The 22,923-nt window shown below is 43.4% G+C and overlaps 1 protein-coding gene across 1 annotated transcript in view; it reads right to left on the reverse strand.

The window, feature by feature from the left end:
- Positions 1 to 719: 719 nt before the first annotated feature.
- The window catches only part of atp8b1 (ATPase phospholipid transporting 8B1), a 39,183-nt gene continuing 16,979 nt past the window's right edge, over positions 720 to 22,923 (reverse strand). Inside the window, exons 2-30 of the mRNA XM_011482116.4 lie at positions 20,841 to 21,017; positions 20,617 to 20,714; positions 19,248 to 19,361; positions 19,073 to 19,171; positions 18,886 to 18,947; positions 18,738 to 18,810; positions 17,771 to 17,841; positions 17,111 to 17,193; positions 15,989 to 16,147; positions 15,636 to 15,724; positions 15,352 to 15,542; positions 14,483 to 14,567; positions 10,920 to 11,043; positions 10,210 to 10,253; positions 9,969 to 10,125; positions 9,608 to 9,796; positions 8,461 to 8,573; positions 8,210 to 8,374; positions 8,009 to 8,120; positions 7,845 to 7,920; positions 7,282 to 7,417; positions 7,069 to 7,191; positions 6,817 to 6,973; positions 6,511 to 6,734; positions 4,114 to 4,197; positions 3,751 to 3,996; positions 3,462 to 3,600; positions 2,261 to 2,391; positions 720 to 2,169 (exon numbers count right to left, since the gene is read on the reverse strand). Of these exons, the coding sequence (XP_011480418.1) occupies positions 1,939 to 2,169; positions 2,261 to 2,391; positions 3,462 to 3,600; positions 3,751 to 3,996; positions 4,114 to 4,197; positions 6,511 to 6,734; positions 6,817 to 6,973; positions 7,069 to 7,191; positions 7,282 to 7,417; positions 7,845 to 7,920; positions 8,009 to 8,120; positions 8,210 to 8,374; positions 8,461 to 8,573; positions 9,608 to 9,796; positions 9,969 to 10,125; positions 10,210 to 10,253; positions 10,920 to 11,043; positions 14,483 to 14,567; positions 15,352 to 15,542; positions 15,636 to 15,724; positions 15,989 to 16,147; positions 17,111 to 17,193; positions 17,771 to 17,841; positions 18,738 to 18,810; positions 18,886 to 18,947; positions 19,073 to 19,171; positions 19,248 to 19,361; positions 20,617 to 20,714; positions 20,841 to 21,000 (3,735 nt within the window). The 5' untranslated portion in view covers positions 21,001 to 21,017 and the 3' untranslated portion in view covers positions 720 to 1,938. The remainder of the gene's footprint in view (positions 2,170 to 2,260; positions 2,392 to 3,461; positions 3,601 to 3,750; positions 3,997 to 4,113; positions 4,198 to 6,510; positions 6,735 to 6,816; positions 6,974 to 7,068; positions 7,192 to 7,281; positions 7,418 to 7,844; positions 7,921 to 8,008; positions 8,121 to 8,209; positions 8,375 to 8,460; positions 8,574 to 9,607; positions 9,797 to 9,968; positions 10,126 to 10,209; positions 10,254 to 10,919; positions 11,044 to 14,482; positions 14,568 to 15,351; positions 15,543 to 15,635; positions 15,725 to 15,988; positions 16,148 to 17,110; positions 17,194 to 17,770; positions 17,842 to 18,737; positions 18,811 to 18,885; positions 18,948 to 19,072; positions 19,172 to 19,247; positions 19,362 to 20,616; positions 20,715 to 20,840; positions 21,018 to 22,923) is intronic.

The following is a 22,923-nucleotide window of genomic DNA, read 5'->3' on the forward strand; positions in this document are numbered from 1 at the left end:
GATCAGGGTCTTTTGTGATTTAAGTTATGACTTTTTTAAACTGTTGCAGTGAAAAGGAAATTCTTTTTGGTTGTTTTGCTGTTTGTTCATGCAACACCAGTTATATTGCAATCGCAATATTGATCACCAATATCACAAATTTTCCTTTTGTCGTGCAGCCCTATTGAGCATTGACTTTCCAAACCCACCCACCCGTTTTTAAATCATGTTCAGTAATAAATGTGACACATATTATACCCACAAGAGGGAGCAGTTCGGCATCTGTGTTGTTCCCAGTTCCAGGTAAACAGATGCACAGCAGAAAGGTCATCTGACGTAAACTTGATCCCAATGGCCCACAGGTGGGATGACCTGGAAGTGATGGAGAACTGGATATCCTCACAGCTGCAGACCTCCACAGACATGATGGCGTAGAGAACAGACACAAGGAAGGCGTGGGCAGGTCCCTTCGGAGGTGATGAGCCGCATCAGGCGTGTCAGATAAGGACAGGTAAAGCATGCAGGAAGGGAGCTATTAAAAGCATCATTTTGTTAGAGGTTGGGGGGGGGTTGAAACCTGTAAAACGGTGAGCGTTTCAGGTGAGATTCTGTACTGGAAACTGTAATGGAGAAGTATTGGACGAAGACCAAAGAGGAGATTCCTGGAAGAAGCTAAAGGCAGGAGGAGAGGAAACGTGATTCGCTGTAATGGCCGTTCAAATAAAGGTTCTACTCCAACGCTAAATGTGCCCTTGGCTTTTATTAACAACCATACGATAAAACTGCATGAGGCCAAACCGCTGCAGGGAGTCGGCGGCAGGACCGACTGCTCGTTCCACTGACGCGCATGAAGAGGAAACCATCCGAACAGAAATCATCGTCACTTTTGGATCACCACTTCCCAATTATTCTAGCTTTAATTTCAAGAAAAAAAATCCAAATGAGACACAATGTAAACAATGAGATGCAGAGAGAAGATCCACTTTTTTCCTCCAGACTTCATGAACATGTGGTTTACGGTTATACAAGATTTAAAAAAAAAAAAAAGGCAAACCCTGAGACATGGCATCAAAGTGATCAAGAATACCGGCCGTGTTCCTTTCCTTTGTAAAATAACAAAAATCGTGATTGTAAAAAAGTTACTTGAGTGGCTCACATTTCAGAGATAAAACCTAAAAAATGCTGGTAAAGAAAACATCTGTTAGGTCTGCTGCAAAGAGGCATTTAAAAGGGCAAATTTTCACAAGTTGGGGATTAAAACATCTTTCCAGACTCTTGGGAGTTTTGAAAGAGCAGGAGAAAAGAAAACATCTAGACTCAACTTTTTTTTTTTAAATTAAAGACATTTTCTACTGATCAACCATCTTGGCAAAAACAAATCCTACAAATGCATAAAAACACTAAAATTTCATATTTTGACAGACTTAGCTTAATCCCAGAGTTTCTAACTAGAGAAAAGGATCTGACTCAACGGACAGAAACAAACTTGTGCAGTAATAAAGACTTACGTGGAAAAATATTTTGATTTCAGCATGACACCAAGTGCTGTGTAGGAACAACGGTAAAACTCTCAGAAAATATCATTTTAAATAATTTCCCATCAGCCGATGAGCTCACTAAAAAAAAAAAAAAAAAAAAAAAAAAAAAAAAAAAAAAAGAAAGGGTTCTTTAAAAATCCTGAGATAAATAACATCGTCCCCGTGAGACGTCATCGACAGCCGGCGAGTTTTCTGGTTTGGAGCGTGGAGCCTGTGCCTGCAGGTGAGTCTTTGTCAAGTTCTCTGCTGCCGGGAAACAGAGCTCCTCCTTTCCTCTCCACAAGTTCAGGAACTTCAAACATTCTTCTCACACTTCAGACATCTCAGTTTCTCCAAACAAAAGTTCAGCTCCATCTCTAAAGGCTGCAGAGTGGTGGATGCAGGTCTTCAGCAGTAATTGGCTGGCTGGCTCCACCTCAGCTTAGATGTTCTCCGCCCCTCTGTGGGGAATCTCCCTGATGTTTGCATTTGCTCCGCTGCGGGCGGCAGGACGCCGCCGAATGCTCTGCCCAGACGAGATGAGGCCTGCGTAACCTTGTGAGTGAGAAAAGGCGTAGGCAGAGCGACGGGAGCGCCTGCCCCGCTGGAAGGGCTCGGGCTCCTTCTTCTTTTCCTCCATCTGAAGCTCGTACTTCTTCCTGTTCCTCTGAACCTACAGGGTGAAGAGAAATAAGGTCACATCTTACAAAGTGCACTTTTACAGAATGCCCTGAACAACTGTGCGGCATGGAGTGAGGCCTCACTTTGTCTCCAACAGACGGCCAGATGGTTTTATAGAGGAACTGGATGCAGATGACGGGCAGCAGGCTGATGCCCACAGTCAGGATGATGGTTAGCCACAAGTAAGGCTGACGCAGAGCATTTGACGCGGCTCCTGCAAGCACAGAAACAGCAGTTAAAGCAGAAAAGACTTCAGCTTTTCCATTAATGGCCTTAGGGTTAAAAAATTAAAGAGCCTAGATCATGCTGACTCAACTTTTTGAGCTTTACAGTGCATTATAATGTTAACTCCCCACCATAGACGACGCCAAAGTGGTATTTTGATCCATTCACGCATTTCTGAGCATTTTAAAAACCTGCTCTCTGAGTACTGCTCCCCTTCAATCCAGGTTATCCTGTGGGTCCTCACATTGTGATGTCACAAAGTGAGGAACCTCCCCTTCCAGGAAGAGTCTGGGCTGCCAGCCCCGCCCCAAGGCTAACAGACACACAAACTTTCTCTATGCTGATCAGCTAAACGTTTTCCTTTCACATGTACAATCTGCACATCCATCTTTGCAAAATGTCAGATGTTTGTTTTTGTGGGAGAAACGCAGACAAGCTGCTGAGGCTCTAAGATGACGGCATGAAATGGGCGGTACCCATAAGGAGTGAAAGGCGGAGCCTCAGAGATTGAGTCGTCTTACTTCCTGGTAGGAAAATGAGCAGCGAAAATAACTCCCATGTCCTTAAAACAAGGTTCTTTAGTGTGCCAAAGGTGATTTATGATTATAAATATAGTTTATTCTGAACGACTTAAGAAAAGCATGATATAGATCCTTTAAATGAAACTGACAAAAAAAAAACTCAAATCAGTGACAAGAAAACAAAAATAAAAAGACAAAAATGAACCCTTTAACATCGGAGATGTCGCCGGGGACAGCTAAAAACATACCGTAAAAATCTTTCATCTATCATGAATCAGCCGATTCCAAAACAGTGAAAAGCGGCTTTTTTATCTCAGCTTTGCACCGATATGCAACACGTTACTAACATAAAGTGTCACACAACAACACAAAGCTGCTTATCTGTGCAACACAATCTGCTGGAATTACAGGAATTCCATACAGTTGAGTTACAGTAATCAAAAGAATGTGAACTCTAGAGCTAAAGCTCTGGTTTAAAGGGCTGTGGGCTTTTGCACCAACAGAGAAGACAATTGTCGGCGTCCGACGGTGGACCAACCTGTGAAGGTGAACACTGAAGGGAAGATGACGTGGATCCCTGCACTATGGATGTCAAACATGAAGCCAAAGTAGATGGCTATGCTGCCCAGCACAGCAAAGCAATTCACGAAAGTCCAGTACGACGTGTCCAAGGAAATCTGACAAACAGATGACTCACTTTAAATGACATATCAACGCACAAAAAAAAGGACAAACGTCTACTTTGAGTCCTTCCTTTCACTGAAAACAACAGAACGTGCTTCTTCTCCGTTTAGGATCCAGAGACGTATGAAGTCGTTGGGACTGACCTGCAGGCTGACTGTAAAGATCAAGGATGAGGCCGTCACAACAGCGAAAGACTGATAGTCGGACGGAGCTTCTCCATCCTGCCCCATGGTCTGCAGGAACGCCCCGTAGGGGATGAAGAAGATGATGAGCGAGACGAAGATGCCGTGGAACAAGCTGATAAAGAAATTCTTGTAGTTGAAGAGTAGCCCCTGCTGACCAGGAATGTAGAGCTTTGGAAATTTCAGGCTCAGTCTGTCATTCACATCCTGCAGGAAGAGATTCAAGTTGCAAACCGGTTGGATTGATTTTGTTAACGATGATAAAACCAGCTCCCTACTAAAACAGAATAAGCGCTCGGCGCTCATGACAATGCCGTTTCTCACCTGGTCGAGCAGTCCAACAAGAAGAACAGGTAAACTGCTGTAAGCCAGATTGTACAGAGTGATGAACCAGTCTTCGTATGCAGTCTGACAAAACAAAAACAACCATTTTAATGAGAAATAAGAGAAATGTTTCCGGGACAAAAGCTGCAGTCATTGAGTTTAACCAACACAACACGGGTCCAGGTCAGTGGATATTTCCATCTTCCTCAACGGTTCAAAATTTTAAAATATTAAGTAGCATGCATCGACGTCAAAGCATACACACACTGAACAAATATATAAACGCAACCTTTTTTTTGCTCCCGTATATCATGAGATGAACTCAAAGACCTAAAACATTTTCTACAAACTCAAAATGATTGTCAACACTTCTCCTTTGGTGAGAGAATCCATCCCACCTCACAGGAGTGGCATATCAAGATGCTGCTTAGATCAGTGTTTTTCAACCTTTTTTGAGCCACGGCACACGTTAACCTTGACAAAAATCCCGCGGCACACCAGCATCAAAAAATAAATGAAAAAGGAGAAACTCTATAGTCTGTATTGATCTACAGCCCCTCTACAATCTCACATGCATTTTTGTGATAATTGTGGCAGAAAAAGCTGGAAGTTGCAGCTGTTTTTTCTAAAAGATGTTGTAAAAGTTAAGTTAAAAGATTTAAAAACTTTTTGATGTGTGTTCCTTGTGGTTTCAAGATGTTTAAGAGGAGACTCATTGTGCGCTGAGACGCCGTCACTCTAACCCAATGCATCATGGGAGATGTAGTGCAAATAGCCATCGAATGCAGACACTCTTCTCTGAGTTTCATTGTTTTGTTCATTTGTTCCACGGTCTGATACCGGATTCTGTGGAAAGCTACACCGCTAAAGACGAGCTTTAGCTGGTATTTTTGTTGGAACTGAGAGACTTTATGAGCAGAATCAGAAAAAGGAAGTGGAGACTTTAACCACTTCTGATTGGTCAGACTGATGACGTGTGATTAAGCCTCTAAGAATGATTGGTGGAGACAGTTAAAGGGGCGGGACTTTTCCGCAAACCGCTGAAGCTACGGCTAAATCGCGGTACCGTCATTCTTATCAAAGTGTCTTTAAAAGAATCAAATAAAGAAAAAGTATTTTACGATCTTTTATATTCTTACTACTCAGTGTTTTATCAGGGCCTGTTTGGATGAACAAAGAGCTGATATCCTGGAGATGGAAATTTTGGCGGGAACTGGAACACGCCATCGTAAAGCATCCCAAACACGCTCAATAGTTTACATGTCCAGTGAGGATGCTGGGATGTTTTTAGCTTCCAAGAATTGTGGAGAGATCCTTGCAACATTGAGCCGTGCATCATCACACTGCAACATTGAACCGTGCATTATCATGCCACAGCATAATAATGCACGTGATGTTCTTTGATGTACAGCACAACAACATCCCTTAGTACAGGGGTGTCCAATTCCAGGCCTCAAGGGCCAGTGTCCTATATGTTTTCCAATCAACCTGCCTTTGAAGCTCCTAATTGGCTAAACACACCTGATCCAGGTAATCAACAGCAGATGAGGCAGGGTTTCTGGAAAACCAGCAGGCTGCCGGCTCTCGAAGCCTGGAGTTGGACACCCCTGCCTTAGGATCTCCTCATGGTAGGTCTGAATTCAAAACGCCATCAATAAAATGCACCCGTGTTGGTCATCCATAGCATACATCTGCCCACACCACAACCCAAAGCTCCATGGGCCACTCAACCGCATTTTCTCTATGTGAAGGAGATGTGTTGCACTGCCTGAGGCAGATGGTGGTCCACCAGGTATTGACTGGTTCCCAGACTCATCTTTGAGTTCGCCTCATGACAAACGGGACCAAAAAGTAAAGTTTTGCATTTATATTTTTGATAACACTGCATGTTATCAGCCAAGTTTCTCTTAGTTCCCCCCCTCAATAGTGAAGGGAGAACTGCAACAAACAGTCGAATCCTGCTCAGGAAACATCGGGCTGCTGCTGTTTGTATGCAGGAGGTTTTTGAAGAATAAAAATAATAACAAAAATAATAATAATAATAATAAAATATTTAGTTTGTATTTTCTGTACAAAAATCTAAAACTCTAAACTCAGCTTGAGATTTCTTTTGAGGCCACATCTATAGTTTCTCCACTGGACTTGTCAGGTTTGATCTTTTGTTATAAAAACTGCTGTGAAGGAAATTGTTTTCTGAAGCAGCAGAAGTGAAACCACATCGATTCTGTGAAGGGTTCGGTTCATTTCATGTGGACATTTAGCTTTTAGAGAATACTTTCTGAAAGTCTAGCCTCCCTATGAGTTCCCCTAATTGTTCATTTGAGACACCCCCCCCCCCCCCCACACACACACACACACATACACACACACACACACAGTTTGCAGATGGCGACTGACCTGTGAGGAATATCCGTTGAAGAAGGAATACCAGAAATGGACCAGAGTGAAAGAGAAGTTCTTGAAGAAGAAGAAACGCAGGAACTTGCACATCCGGATGTAGGACCAACGCCCGTGTACCAACAGGAGGCGCTCCAGGTAACGGAACTGAGCAAAGGCGTAATCGCTGGACATGACGGCCTGCATGCCCTCCTGTCCACTGATCCCCACACCGATGTCTGCAGCTGGAGATGGGACGCAGAACGGGTCAGAACCACCGCAAACGAGAAACTGGGAGGCTGGAGCCGCGTTGGCCTCTGAACTTACTCTTGATCATGTTGACGTCATTGGCTCCGTCGCCGATGGACAGCGTCACAGCCTTCTTGTACTTCTTTACCAGGCTCACCACATTCGCCTTTTGTTTGGGGGTCACACGGCAGCAAATGACAGCCTCACACTCACAGGCCATGTCCACAAAGTCGATCTAGACGGAGAAATGTCACAAACTCCTGAATCCCGGTCCAACAATAATATGCATCTACTACACTGAAACAGAAGGTCATGCTGCTCTGGTTTTACCTGTCTCATTTCTTTCTCCCAGTCATTCAATGGTTCTCCAGGGTTGCTGGAAGGTGGACGTCTGCCCAGACGATGGAGGCGAAGGCGGCGACGTTTCTTCTTTTTTTCATACAGAATCTCATTCTGAGAAAACAAAACTCATTCAAGACTACAGAAGGAAATGCACAGAAAGGTAGTCAACAAGATTTCCGCCAAAGTAAAAAAGAGACTAACCAGCCATCCTCCAGTGATGATCAGAGCGTTCTTGCCTGTCTCTGTGAAGAAAGGCTCTTCAGGAGTCTGTCTGGCTCGGCGAAAATTTGTAGGAGGCTGACGCCTTCTGGTGGTCTGACGGATCCTCAGCTTCTCGCTACAAACCCAAAAAACAAGAAGATCAGCCTCAAAGAGAAGCAACAGCTGCATGACATCAGATTTCCTTACAGTTACTCTGTTCTCCCGAAATAGGAACAATTGAAACATTAAGATAATAAATCAAGTTGAGAAAATAAATACATTGAATAAAGTGTCTTTAATCTCTGTCATCACAGTAACTTATCAGTAATTGTGGCTTCAGGCATCTTCTTGTGCTGTGAAACCCGACTCTCAGATGAGAAAGCAGGTCTGAGCTCTACTTTCATGTCAGTTAATTAGGGTAGAAGTTAGGAGTGGCAGTCTTCTGAATGAATCTCCTGATACAGGCTCCTGACGCGCTGTGAGGTAGAACTGGCTCCTCTCTGAAATCTGGACAGAAGGCGTCTTCACGGCTCCTAAAGAGGTCGAGAGGTCATCCCACTTACTTGACATCCTCTCCATAGTGGACTGTCATGTCATCGGTCAGAAGGGAGCAGGAGTATCCGATGTTCTCTGCCGTCTCTGGAGATCCATAAACAATAGAAACTCAGGTTTAAGCTCTAATATCTCCAAGTCGTTCCCTCCTGCAGTGTGAAGCATCAGAATTCACCTTTCTTATCTCCAGTCAGGACCCAGATCTTGATGTCAGCCTTGGCCAGTGTGGCGATGGTTTCTGGAACTCCATCCTGAAGCTTGTCCTCGATAGCGGTTGCTCCAATGAGCTAAATTCAAATGTTTAATGTTTTTAAGCTTTTTGTTTAGCAAAAGCTCCATCGTTTCCATCAATAAAGCAGCTGCCTTCTCTTCTCACCATCAGGTCCTTCTCCACCTCTTCATACACGCTGTCGAGGGCAGCTTCTCGGTCGCCCATGACCAGCTGGGCCTCTTTGTGTTTCCTGGACCAGGCCTCGTACTCATTTGCACTGATGTCTTTGTAACACAAGCACAGCGTCCGCAGCGTATCGTTGGCAAAGATCTAGAACAACAGGAGAATTCAGATCCCAACACCTTATAAAGGCAGGTAAGACATGGTTGTAGAAAGAAGGAGCGCCATGAACCCACATCCAGAGCCTCCTGAGTGGTCTGGCGGTGTTGGGTGTTTGTGGAGAGTCGCTCATAAATGACGGTGTCGGCACCCTTGCAGTACAGACGAATGCGACCATCAGGAAACTTCACTGAAAACAGAGAACAAAGTCAGACAAAAATCATAAATGAGAAATCCCGTTCCTTAAAAAAAAAGAAAAAAAACAATATTGGACATAATTTCCCTCAATATTTGTCCCATGTTTTAAGTTTTTCTAAAAAAATACTAAAAATACTAAAAAGCCATCAACCAAAAGACTAAACCCGGTTTCTGGTTTTCCTCCCGTTTCCATCAGCGTAATATGGCTACGTCAAAAATAAACTTCAACCTTTAATATACTTGGTTGAGTGACCGAAGGAACAGGGCAATTTTTTGTAGTTTCTGAAAAGAGTGAATTTTTAACACTTAAAAAAAGTTGGAGAAAGATGATGGAGGAGGAGGAGGAACAGATGCCAGCTTCAGAGCAGGACTCCGATGGCGAGGAGGCCGACACGCCTACTAATTTACTAATAAGTGAGAGGAGAGAAAGAGGACTTCTTAATTTGCGCCAAAGACCAGGAAGACCTTGAAATCGCCACAGCTTTGAGGCGCCGAGCGGAGGACCTGCTGGCGTGAGAGGCGGGGCCATCTGTCAGGACTGATAAAAAAATGTTTTTAAAAATCCACCCTTAATTGTGGATGGAGAGTGGCATCACCATCACCAGCATTGTGTTAAAAATGGCGGAAATTCTGCGGTGCACCGCAAAAGTCCCGTTTGCAGCCGTTGCGGAAGACAAGCTGGTCATCCTGGGAAAAAGAGGAGGAGCCAGACACGCCTCCAGCTGTATGCAGAATCCAGCCGAGGACAACACCTGGAGTCCAGATGGATGAACTCCAAAGCTATGCTCCCCCAAAAAGACCATTTTCTCTTACTGCCACTGACACGAAGGAAGGATGGGAAAATGTAGGCCCCAGGTTCCAAAGAGTTGACATTAAGTCCAACTCATTTGGAAGATCATCGCTCAGATAAAAAGTTTACGTTTCCTGCAAGCATCGAGACTCACTTTTCTCTCAGCAAAGCAGTTTTCTGTGTGAAAACTGGTCTGAAGCCAATGTGTGTGTGTGTGTGTGGGTGTGTGTTCGTACAGATGATAGACATGCGCTTGCGGTCGGAGTTGAAGTCGAGCAGAGCCAGCATTTCATAGGTCTTTTCCTGCCCCATCTCCATGATGGTTATCGTGTCCTGCGTTCGAGACAGGAACACAAAACCGAAGTTCCTCGCTGCAGTCACCAGAGCGCCCTCATCAGGAGACGCAGCCTGGTACACCAGATCACCTGGAGACAAGTGCAGAATGTGTCAACAGTCATCCTTTCCTTTGTCATTTCCATCTTCTCCTGCATCCCTGTGTTCACCCGTTCAATCGGAGCTTAAACGAGGTTTGAGAAGTTCCAGCTCATGCATTATGTTGGGATTTCGTATTGGCCAATGGCATGCTTCCAGAATTACCATCTTTGTTGTCCACCATAACAGTGTGGCAGAGCGAGAGCAGTTTGAAGAACTCCATGGCATCTTTGTCCTTCTTGGATTTGACATTAGCGACCAGTAGATGATCCATGAACTGGAACTTTTGGTCAGCGTACTGGTTCCAGCTCCAATCCACAGGCTGAAAGCAGCAGCAGACGTTTTCAGGACCTTTTCCCTCTCATACAATACCTTGGTCTCACATGGAAATGTATAAAACTCTTACCTTTCCTCTGTCAAGCGACACTCCCTCAGCAGTGGTTGGGTTGCCTGTTGGGCAAAGAGTGGGAATGACAAATCTGTGGATCTACAATAAAAACTAAACCAAAACTGAAGATAAATATGCAAATAAGGAAGCATCTCCTTAAGGCACAAATTCTACATGCACGTATTTAATGCGTTACAGCCAGGTCAATGCCAGAAAAGTGCAGTGGTTCAAACCCGTGGGGATTATCAATGGCGCCTGAAATATATACAAGGCCGTTGTCTGAAGGAGCCACTTGCTCCGAGAAGAGTGGATCACAAATAAAATGTAAAGAAAAACCGGCGTACTTCTAACTTTGTAAGTTACCAATTCAGAAACTTAATGCGGCGCTTTCCTTTTCTGCTGCTTCTGCAGGTAGACATCCCCCGCAGGGCATTATTTATGCATCATTAAGGCCACAGTGAAGCCAGCAGACATCAACAGCTTTATGTCTGAGTAAGTTTACCCACTCCTTTGAGTCTGCACGATCAACTTGTCTTTGATTCAAAGCTGTCAAGTTTATCAAGTAATGGTAGAGACAGATTTAGATATAAGGGGTCTCTATCATGCAAAACCAAGTTGAGTGCGGCGTACTATGCTGGCTTCCCAACCAGCAGGCTATGGATTTGATGCACTTATAATTGAGTTAAACCCCGATGTTTTGGTGTTCAGGCAAACAAATATTCCGGTACCGTAGCTGCGTCCAGCGATGGTGCACTTCTTGAACTGCATGATGTTCTGCGTCAGAGTTCCCGTCTTGTCAGAGAAGATGTACTGGATCTGACCGAGCTGCTCGTTGAGGGTCGTGGTTCGAGCCTGCCAAGCGTTAAGGAAGGCTTTTTGTGAGCACAGACACAAAACTGAAAGCACAACTGCCAACATGTTCAGACGACAACAAAAATGCTTAGCATGGGGCCTGTGGTTAACGTACAACACATGGACCATGACATACCAAAAAAACAATGAGGGTAGAATTTATAGCTCCTGGAAACATTTGACTCCAAACTTATTATTATTATTATTTACCAAGGCTGTGTCCCACCAAGGTGGGGTAGCCTAGACAAGGCACACAATTTTAGCTCCCTCTGTCTCTTCCCCAAACCCTCCTCCTTCAGTGCGTGAGTGCGTGTGTGCGTATGTGCGTGCGACTGGTCTGAGATCTGGTCTAAGCCACACCACACTGCACCAGGGTCAGCTGCACATCCCAGTGTGGGCACCTCCACTGCAGGGCCTCAGCCAAGGCTGGTTTCCCCTTGCCGCTTCATCCCAAGACCAGACCTCTACCACACCCATCCATTCATCCATACACAAACTCTCTCCACCCATCCCTGTCCTGAGCAGCCTCTCTCCCCTGCACCACAGTCATCCCTCTTGCATTCAACGCTCTTTTTACACCCTCTGTCCATCCCATTCGCGGTCTTCCTCTCATTCTCACTCCACTCACATCAGATTCATATACCTTTTTCACCAATCGCTCCCTTTCCATTCTTTCAACATGTCCAAACCATCCCAGTGCCTTTTGCTCTGCTCTTTCAGCCAACTCTCGCGTCACACCAGTTCTCTCTCGGATAACTTCATTTCTCATACGATCCATACGCGTCACACCACACATACTCCTCAAACATCTCATCTCAACTACATTCAGCTTCCTCTTTTCCGCCACTTTCAGACTCCATGTTTCAGCCCCATATAACGCTGCAGGCACCACCACACCCTCATACAATCTCCTTTTTGCATCCTTTCCCAGTGATCTACATTCAAACACTCTCTTCATTCCCCCCCATATCTTTCGTACTTCATTCATTCTAAACTCTACCTCTCCCCCCATTCCACCATCCACACAGACACACGACCCTAAATACTGAAAACACTCTACCTCTTCCAACAACTCCCCATTTAATGCCACATTCAATCTGCGTTCACCCTTTAACCTCGTACACCTCATCACCTTACTCTTTTCCACATTCACTCTCAACTTCCTTCTGTCGCACACCCTTCCAAACTCCTCAACCAGACGTCCCAAGTTCTCTTCTGAGTCAGCCACTAGTGCAGTATCATCTGCAAACAGCAACTGATTCACACTCCATTCACTGCCGTCAGTATTTATCATGCTCACACCCGTACCTGACACCCTTTCATTCACCTCTTTTACCACACCATCCATATACACGTTAAACAACCACGGAGACATCACGCATCCCTGACGCAGACCAACCCTCACAGGAAACCACTCACTCATGCTATTTCCCACTCTCACACACGCTCTACTGTGTCTATAGAAACTCTTCACACCTTCCAACAATCTACCATCAATACCATACATACTCAACACCACCCACAACGCCTCTCTATCAATCCTATCATACGCCTTCTCTAAATCCATGAATGCCCAAAACACCTCCCTCCCCTTAGCCAAAAACTTTTCACACACCTGTCTCACAACAAACACCTGATCCACACACCCTCTACCTCTCCTGAAACCACACTGCTCTTCACCAATCATACACTCAGTTCCCTCCACTACCCTATTAATCAGCACTCTCCCATATACTTTGCCTACAACACTCAACAGACTAATACCCCTAAAACTACCACATTCATACTTATCACCCTTACCCTTGTACAGGGGAACCACACACGCACTCATCCAATCAAGCGGCACCTGCCCATTTGCAAAACACACATTCAACAATCTCACTAACCACTCAATCACGATCGCTCCACCACACTTCAGGCATTCCCCAGCACACCCATCCACACCTGCAGCCTTTCCTACTTTCAACTTTCCCACAGCTTGCTCAACTTCCTCTCCTGTAATCAACGTTTCATTCAACTCTCCCAATACATTCAGTCTACTTTCCCTTCCATCCATCCCAATCACAGCATCCCGATCTTCCTCCACATTCAGCAGCCTCTCGAAATACTCTGCCCATCTTTTTCTTACTGCATTCCCCTCATTCAACATCCTTCCATCCTCTGTTTTCACTTTCTCCTCCCTCCCCGACACTCCCTTTCGCACCCTCTTCACCTCCTTCCAAAACATTTTCTTGTTTTCTCGAAAATTATCAGTCAACTGTCTGCCCCACCTTTCGTCCGCAGCCGCTCTTGCCTCACGCACAGCTCTCTTAGCCTCCCTTTTCTTCTCCTTATAACACTCATATGACTCCCTGTCCTTTCTCTGTAGCCATACTTCGTACACACATCTCTTCTCAGCTACAGCCAACCTTACATCCTCGCACCACCATTCACTTCCCTTTCTTAGACCACCCCCAACACGTCTCACACCACACACTTCCTCTGCACTTCCAACCACTGCACTTTTGAACTGTTGCCATTCTTCCTCCACTCCAACAACCATTTGCTCCTTCACCATATTCCACTTGCCACCTAATTCCTTCTGATACTCACACATTTTCTCTCTGTTCTTCAAAACACTCACTCTCAGAACTTTTCTTGCCTCCCCACTCTTTCTCGATCTCACCCATGGCATACCCACACGCAACCTTCCTTCCACCAAATAGTGATCAGACATACCTCCACACTCTCCCCTCCTCACACTTACATCTAGCAATCTACTACATGCAACCTTTGAAACCACCACATAATCCATCAGTGCTTTGTCAATCACTCTTCCACCACTCTGCCTCACCCACGTATACTTATGGATCTCTTTCTTTCTGAACCATGTATTCCCAATCACCATCTCTCTTTCAGTGCACATTCCTATCAGTCTCTCACCATTATCATTCTTTCCAGGAACACCATGCCCGCCAACAACACCCTCAATTTTCTCATCACCCACTCTAGCATTCAGATCTCCCATCAGCACTACATTCACATTTGCTCCAAATCCTTGCAAGCACTCATCCAAGTCGTTCCAGAAGGTCACTCTCTCCTCTTCATTCCTCTCACTGCCAGGACCATATGCACTCACGAACACCCACAGCTCCTTCCGAAATTTCGCTTTCACCCATATCAGTCTTGGTGACTCCAAACTTAAAACAGGTAAATTTCATATTTTTTGAACCAAGAACTTTTACATTTTACAGTTTGGTGATGGTAACGCAACCTGCCAGATTACAACTAATCCCTGCAGGTGAGAACGAAAACGGCGTGGCGTGCTGCAGATGCTGATTGGCGTGTTGTAAAGATTCAAAACAACAACAGTTCTGGAAAACTTCACAGAACAGAACAGGGGATCTGACAAAAATAAAAATAAAACTAAAAAAAAAGCATCATTTCAGATATGTTGTACCTTAGCTGGAGTGTCTTTCTCTGCGAAGTACATCTGCAGGTCCCAGTTGATGAACTTGCTTTGGCCCAGACGGATGACCTCCACACTACACAAATATAAAATGACAGAAAAGCTCATTTGGAAGCGGCCTGCATGCCTGGAGCTGCTCTTTGACTACAGTCTCTGGAGATGGTAAAGACCACACAAGCCATTTAAAGTAAATCTTGTTCTATTCACAGATACGTTAGACAAAAAAATGGACACTTGTTCAGTCTAATCACAGACAGTCAGTCCAAACTTTTGAATAGTGTTTTTATTTTGTTCATATAAAGTGAAAACTTTGTGTGTGAGATGGATTTTTTTTAAAGAAAAATAAAGGGTCTCAGTCGAGTCAGTGCATCTTATGTCAAGAACCTCAAGTCAACTGAACTAGAAAACAGGCTGAAATACCTTGAAGACTTTTATTCTAGTTTAAAAGCAAAAAAATCTATACAAATGAGAATTCAAATTTTAGGATTTGCATTAAAACAAATTTGAATAAAAAACTGATTAACCTTCAGTTAAGTTTGTATTTTTAACCAGTTTACTCTTTTATAAAAAGAACATTTGGGGTCACCAAAATCCATAAAAGTTTGAAAGCAGGTAATTGACAAAGTTAGCATTCCAAAACCTTCCATTGGGAATAAAAAGAGCAGTTCGTAAAAGATCCTAACATCATCTAAACATCATGAGAAGGCCCAAATATTTAATACAATTAGGGATATTGGCGGTGACTTTCCCATGAACAGACAGATGCACAAATCCGTGTGACTTTCAGAGACTTTAGGACACCTACAACAGAAGAACTCACTTTGCTTTTGACCCAGATCACAGAGTACAAAGCCACTGACCTGACATAGAGAGAAATGGGCACCATTGTGTTGAGGACAATGATGTATCCCCAGAAGCTCAGGAAGCCTCTGTAAGTGGCATTGTAGTTCAGGCCATCATAGAGGTACCACGCCTTGGAGCCAATCTGCTCATACCAGAAGGTGTGGCCTATTCCCAGACCAGCCGCCACCAAGATCAGCACAGCAAAGATCTGCAGGACGCCAAACAGGTAGACGGTTTATCATCTTTGCTGAGTGTTGGAAGAAAAAGTCACAGGTAAAGGCTAAAGGGAGGACTGTCTTACTGTGTAAACCATGTAGTTCATCAGCTCGTCGATCTTGGTCCTCTTAAACCTCGTTTTGCCGCTGTTTTTCATGATTTTGGTGTCCCCTCCTTTTATGAAATACATAGTCAGCAGCTAATAAATAATAAAAAATGTAATAAACTGGAGCAGATTCGTGTTCATAATGAACATCTGATAATATCTTGTGGTTTAGATTCAGGGACAGTTGAGGGAAACCTGCTGGTCTTCATGCAATGCACCCCCTGACCCCCACCCCAGTCCTGTTCAGCTTCAGATTACTGCCGATAATGGGGCCATTATTCAATTATATTGTTGTATCTTTCCATGATAATGTGCGTCCTGCGGGCACAGACCTGCAAATATGACCAGCCCGTGACACACGTCCGTGTTTCTGACTTTGCAGCCTCGGAGCAGCATGTTGTCCAGCTCCAGGGGATAGCGCTCGCCGTTCCACTGCATCATTCCCAAAAACTTATCCAAACGGTTGTTGGGCTCTTCGCATTCGATCAGGGCTGCAACACAGACGAGACAAAACAAGAAGGCCTTTAACGACGGTTAAAGCTCAAGGACCACGGGATTAAGCGGAGAACGGGACAGTTTTTGTTGTGACCCGAGGTGACAAGAAGGTCAGGGGTCATGATGATGCACAACTATGTCACCAGATGACCCATCAATGAACTTTAAAACTGTATTTTAAAATAACAGACGAGAGAGAGAAAAAGATACATTTATATGGTTATCAATCTTTAAAGGGCCTCCATCATGGACCTATGATAAGAAACGCTTTAAGAAACACCATTCACCGTCCTCCAAAAGGTCCAGAGTTTTTCAAAATAAACCTTTAAACGTGTATTTTCAGTAAAAGCTTTAGCGTAGAAAACTAACATCAGTGCTTCTTATAAACTGTATAAACTGGATCTCTGACTAAATTCCCTCTGGATCACAATGACAGAAAGTTGGACTAAACCAAGTCTCTCTTGATGATTTGACTCCATCACAGAGTTGATGTCTTCGTTATGACCTGGGAAACTTTCGGTTGAAAACTGAAAATAACGTTGCTGCAATTATTACGAAAGATGACACTAAATGCAATAACTACCATATGTTTTATTTTAAATCTATTTTTCTTTATGTTCTTATGTTTTCTGTGTGGGTTTATTATGACTTCTCGCACATCTTTGTACTCATTGGCAAAGTGTTGTGTTTTTTTATTTTGCGATTGTGTTTTGCTTTGTTAACGTGTTAAAAAACGATATAAAGGTTGGAAAACCGAAAAGCTTTAATAAATAAAGTTACCTAATTGTTTTATTTAGTGTTTTAACAAGTTAAATCTTAACAGTTTCCATTTGCAATTGTTTGTTAATGTTTTTCAAGGGTTAATTTATTATAATTATCCCTTTGAAATATTTTGCTTGTGTTCCTTTTCTTCTTGATTTTTAATCTTGCTCTTGAAGTCTTAATAAAAAGGATCGTACCATCGAAATCTGCCAGCTGCCGTTCTTCCTGCAGCATCTCATCCGTAACTCTGAGCCCCATCTTAAACTTCAAGTTAGTTTCTCTGCAAAACAAAAAACAAGGACACGTATTTACATCCCAAGTCAAAGAAAGATCAGAGTAATTATATATTTAAAGATATAAGTATGTGCAGAAAAAGACAAAGCTAAATAAAACTCTGCTGTAAATAAATGTACATTACTACAAAAAACAAAAGTATGTTTTTATTGTATCCCCGACACTTCCTAGGATGAATGTTGATCGTCCCGATGAGGTAGGCTGGCATGGTGTTTGTCTGTTTTGGTTTAAAAAAAAAAAAAGGAAAATCTGGCAGAACCGGTTCTGTTCTTGACAACAAATGAACTTCCTCCTCCTGGAAAATCTGATGCTCAAGAAGCTTTCAACTGGATTCTTCACAACTCAGTGTCCATAAATAACACTGAGCAATGACAATAGAAAATTGGAAATTCCGTACAAATGACTGAAAAAAGTTATTTCATAACGTTTATTTGAAGAGACGTGTCCTTTATCCTTAAAAAGCAGCTGAGTTCTTGCTCTGGGCTGCAAATGTTTCCCCCTCTTTGATAAAAAGAATGATAATTTCACGAGGGAGAAAAGAAAAGGGAATTAGAAAGTCTTACCCATCGAGTTCAGCCGTTTCCACATAACACAGGCTGTTTGGGTTGGAGCTGGATAACAGCAGGAGGTCAGCCTGGAAAGAGTTTAGGATCAAATTACTGTCAAGATATATATACACATATCTAACAAAGACCCTTCATATTTTTTTTGATGTTATATTATATAGATTATTTCTGAATGTCATTTTTGCTGCCACATAAATGAAATTTCCCCATTGTGGGATTAATAAAGTCATCTATCTATCTATCTATATATGCAAACATGGTTTTAAAAGAACATTTTGATTCAGTTTGCAGGTTTGTCTCAAATATTGTCTCTATATTTTCTAGTAGAACTGTAGGGCTGCAGGTTTTAACCAACTCCAGTAAGCTCTGAGCAGAGAGAACAGTCAAAAAATCTCAAAAAATAAACCAATATATTTATATGTTTAGCTGTTTTTAGAAATAATTGGAAAACATACATCTTCCGTACTGGACACCATGTCGTGCTGCTAACAAAATGTACACAAAGCAGCTTCTTAAAAAACATTTGTGTGCAATTCTTCCTGCTTTGCTTCTTCAAGGAAAGTCTGTCTTATTCCTGCCTTTGTGGATATAAAGGCGGTGCAGTTTGCATAGGTGTTTGCATCTTAAAAACACAAATTCTAGAGTTTGTATTTGGTCTTGTCGCTGGGCCCCGCCTTGCTTATTTCTTCAGAATGCCTCGTTTTCAAAACTCCACAGTTCCTCCTCTGCATGGAAAGTTCTCACATTTACAGGACAAAAAGGTTTTTCTTCTCTCCGAATTTCTTAATGAGCAGCACTAACTGAAAAGAGGAAAAACGCAAATAACTTTTCCTCTTTCTGCTCAGAGGTTTCTAACGCTGAAATATTAACTTCATCAGCCTCGCTGTCTGACTGCTGTCAGTTATTCCTCTTAGAAGGGAGTTACTCGTCATGGTCGCACTGGATGGATTAGAAAAAGTGATACCGGAATAAAATCGTTCTTCTTGAGCCGAACCACATCCCCGACTTGAATCTGCCTCCATCTGGAGTCTTGGAAGCTGCAGCAGAAAGAGAGCGTCAGTTTGGGCCTCTTGTGCGTTTGGCAGCAGGAAGTTCAGTTTGGTGGTTCCTACCTGCCGTTCAACAGCACCTCGCATTTCCTGTTGTTGATTTCCTTGTCCATTCGATGGCGCGCCTGCAGGGCAAACATTTCCATAAAACACTGCGATACTTGCAGTGCTAAAACACACAAAACTCAAACTCTTGCGACGACAAAGCAACTCAGAAAAAAAGGATTCCGTCATCACAATGACGCCTTACCAGATCATCCACCAGGTCTTTGATGGCCGTGATCCCCAAGACCACGACCAAAGGAATTAGAGTGGTGTACCAAGGCAGAGTGGTAATTTGTGGAATGATCTTAATAAAAATAAATAAATAAAAATGACTTCTCTGCACTGCAAACACAGACAGCGGGTCCATGCTTTAGATGTACCTGTAGGATGAGCAGAGCCAAGAAGTAAAGGTTGGCAGCTCTTTTGAACTGTTCGTACAGGTTGAGAGGGATGAAGGTCAGGACGTTGTACTTGTACGTCTTGATGGCATTTCCCTGCAGAAAAAAATGCAAAGACACCAACAGTCCAACCGTTATTATTGCTGCCTATTTTTTATTTTAATTGTTTATATTCCCTGGATGCCATCTCCAACAATCGTTGTCATTTTGTTTCTCGCTGCCCTCATTTGCTCATATGAACACCTTGGTTGGCTCTCATCATTCAATAGAAGACGACTTCAATTCTGACTCCTGGGAAGGTTCATTTGGAATGGACTATCCTTCTGTGGTTCTCTGGAATCCCAAAGCTGCAGAGATGGCTTCAAAAATGACCAGACTGATGCTTCCCAGTTTCTTTTTTTTCTTTTCTTCATCCCGAATCTTTGAGGATCTTTTTCCAATTTGTCTGCCTGGTCCTGTCACTTTTTGATTGACAGAATCTGTCAATGAGAGTTGACCGCAGGTGTCAAACCAATCGACTTGTGTTTTAGCTAATTACTTTGCCCCCACACAGAGGCACTTTTTCCGTTTGACTTGTTTCCTCAAAAAAAAAACGTATCTTTGCTTTTCATTTACCCAGTTTTATGGTAATGACAACACATCTGAGGTCGACATATATGGTCAATCAAGATGAGACAAAAACTTTTGCACCCCAGGGATTGAAATTTAACCCCCATGCACATAACGACGGCATGATCTGTGTATTTGTCAAACCGTTTTTTTTTTTCAGGATCTGCTTTTCTTTAACAATTTGGGCAGTTTAACTTCCTGTTTCACTGACGGTACAGTTTGTACTGGCAGATTTCACTTTCCTCTAAGCTTTAGTTGGTCTTTTTCAGAGGTTGAACCTGAAGGACCCTTGAAAACCCTCCATCTCAGCTGAACTCTGACCAGATTCCAATGTGTCGACGTGTTTCTAACCCGGTCTGCTCTCCCAGTGGCGCTTCCTTTGTCTGCCTGGCAGGAAGATCAGGTTTCAGTCTTTACAAAGACTGACAACAGTTTGCGTTAGACACAAACGCTCATGTTCACAGACCGTTGATGCTAGCCAGGCCAGGTCCCTCGGCTAGGGACACCCTCACATGTCGAGGATCATTTTCTACGTCCACAAAAGGGCCAAAACAAAAAAGAATCATGCAAGCTGCGGCGGTCTGTCTTTGTTTGCCTTTCCTGATTGGATAATTTGAACATGTAAATAAACAAGTTTCCCTGTAAAAGAGGGAATGTCCATGCAGCGTTTCACTGTGTATGCAAAGAATGGCGTTTGAATTGACATCAGCATCACATGGCAGCTGTGAACTGCTCGACTTACAGCGTATCTGCTCTTCTTGATGCACAGGAAGACTTTTTTCTGAAACTGAGGCTGCTGGTGATAAGGCCGATCATTGGCTTTCACCTTCCAGTTAACGTCTGAAAAATAATACATTCAATTTTAAAAGCAAAAAGAAGAATGGGAATTTCACTGCTTTAGGACACCAGTTACACCTGCCTGCCCTTCAAGGACATTTCTTTAGTTTGGATTGTTTTTTTACACACCGGGGACGCTCGCTTCCACGTGGGCCTGAGTGACTTCTGGCTCCCCTTCGGCTTCACTCTCAGAGGTGTCCAGTTCATCATCCGTTTCGTCGTCACTGTAAGGCATGACCTCATCATCAGGCCGCATGGAGCCCTCCGAGTCTGCTCGCGGCCGGCTCATCTTAGCACCTCAAGTTTCTGGGGGGGGGGGGGGGGGGGGGGAGAAACGTTTTTAAAAGCTTACCATCACCCTACAGGACTGCTGGTACAAAGAAAAAAGAATGGCTGGATTTTAAAGTGTCAGGAAAATTGACAGATGGACAGGAGCAAAAGAGTGACAGCATAAATCTGGACTTACGTTAGACTTTATGAAACTTTAGAAGAGAAAACAACATCCTAACTGAGAAGTAAAAAGAGGAAACCCGTTCCTTAAGGGACAGGAGGGAATGCCCAACCCGGTTTAGTTTTCTTAAACACACAAAAAACAAAAAAATCCTGTGGAATTTACATCAGGTTAAACGGGTTTGGAAAGGATAATGTCTTTGCATTTAAAAAAAGAATCTCCCTAATCTGCATGCAAATCAAAAGTTAGGAACATGGGTGCAGAGGAATGTCAGAAATGTCAGACAGGTTTGTCTCCAGCTGGTGGTTCAGCAGACCTGAAGGCTGCCAGAACTAAAAGGTTTTCTAGGATTTTGAAATTTGCTTCGACAATGAGCACGCTCTGCTCTTTTCAGTCAACAGGATCGTCGACGCTGAGCAGAGCGACAGACCCAACCAGGTCTGTCATCTTGGACCTTCCTGAAAGCTCCTGCCTTGAGGCGGGAGGCTGTAAAAGCTGCTGGTTCAAGCGCCACGCAAGAACCCATAAAGGCCTTTTCATGAGTCTGAGGAACAGGACCACACCTTCCTGATGAACAGCACCTTCTGTGCGAGTTTGCATGAACTCAACTGTGACTCATCACTTCAGAAGTTAAAGTGAAGAGAAACAACAGACATGCTGAGAAAAGGAGGCATGACGTCTCACTGGGGTTTCTTTTAAAAAAAAAAAAAAAAAAAAAAACACAAAAAATGAAAAGACAAAACTCGACAGGCAGAGCAGAAACAGACAGGGCTCCAGACTAACTTTTTTCACTAGGAGCACAGTGGCCCCTAACTGAAAAATTTAGGGGCGCAACCAGAAAATTTAGGGGCGCATACCGTAAATCAACATTCTAACCAAATCTACTAATTTCCACTGTATTACTAATAAATACTTTAATAATAGTCAATGATGAAATGTACAGCCGCTTTTCATCATTTAACCGCTGGCTTTCTAGATGGTGCCCAGAAAACGGCGTTGGTTTTGTGGATAACTGGAGCGCGTTTTGGGGGAAGCCCGGTCTCATGCGGAGAGACGGCGTCCATCCCACCCGGGACGGTGCCGCTCTTCTTTCTAGAAACATTTCTGCTAGCCTTAGTCTGTTAACCTGACAATCCAGAGACGAGACCCGGGCGCAGAGCAGCAGTGTAAAACGCTCCTCTGAGCCTCCCTTAGGGTTAGTGCCGGTGCAAAACCCATGCAGGGAAAGTCAAGCAGGTCCTAGCTTTAGCTTATGTGCTCAAAGACAAATGAAAGGAGCGCGTCATAGAAACCTTACAGTGACAGACAGCAGTTCTCACAAGCAGAATTATGATGTCATTAAATGCGGTTTATTAAACATTCGATCCATTTCCTCCAAGTCCCTCTTAGTCAACGAGTTAATTACTGATAACAATCTTAGTCTTTTAGCCTTAACAGAAACTTGGCTCCATCAGGATGACTATGTTAGATTGAATGAAGCAACCCCCCCCCCCCACACACACTTATGCTAACTATCAGAAATCCAGGATTTCAGGGAAAGGAGGTGGTTTGGCAGTAATATCACAGTCTAGCTTACTTCTCAGCCCTAAAGTTAAAAATGCTTATGATTCATTTGAAAGCATCATATTGTCTTTAAGTCACCCAAACAGGAAAACTCGAAAACCTGTTTTACTCATAATTATTTATCGCCCCCCCGGCCCATATTCAGAATTTTTAACTGAGTTTTCCGACTTCCTATCGACTATTGTCTTAGATTCTGAT

This window comes from Oryzias latipes, chromosome 12, assembly GCF_053564925.1.
Source record: "Oryzias latipes strain Hd-rR chromosome 12, Olatipes_Hd-rR_3.1".
Classification (NCBI taxonomy): Eukaryota; Metazoa; Chordata; class Actinopteri; order Beloniformes; family Adrianichthyidae; genus Oryzias; species Oryzias latipes.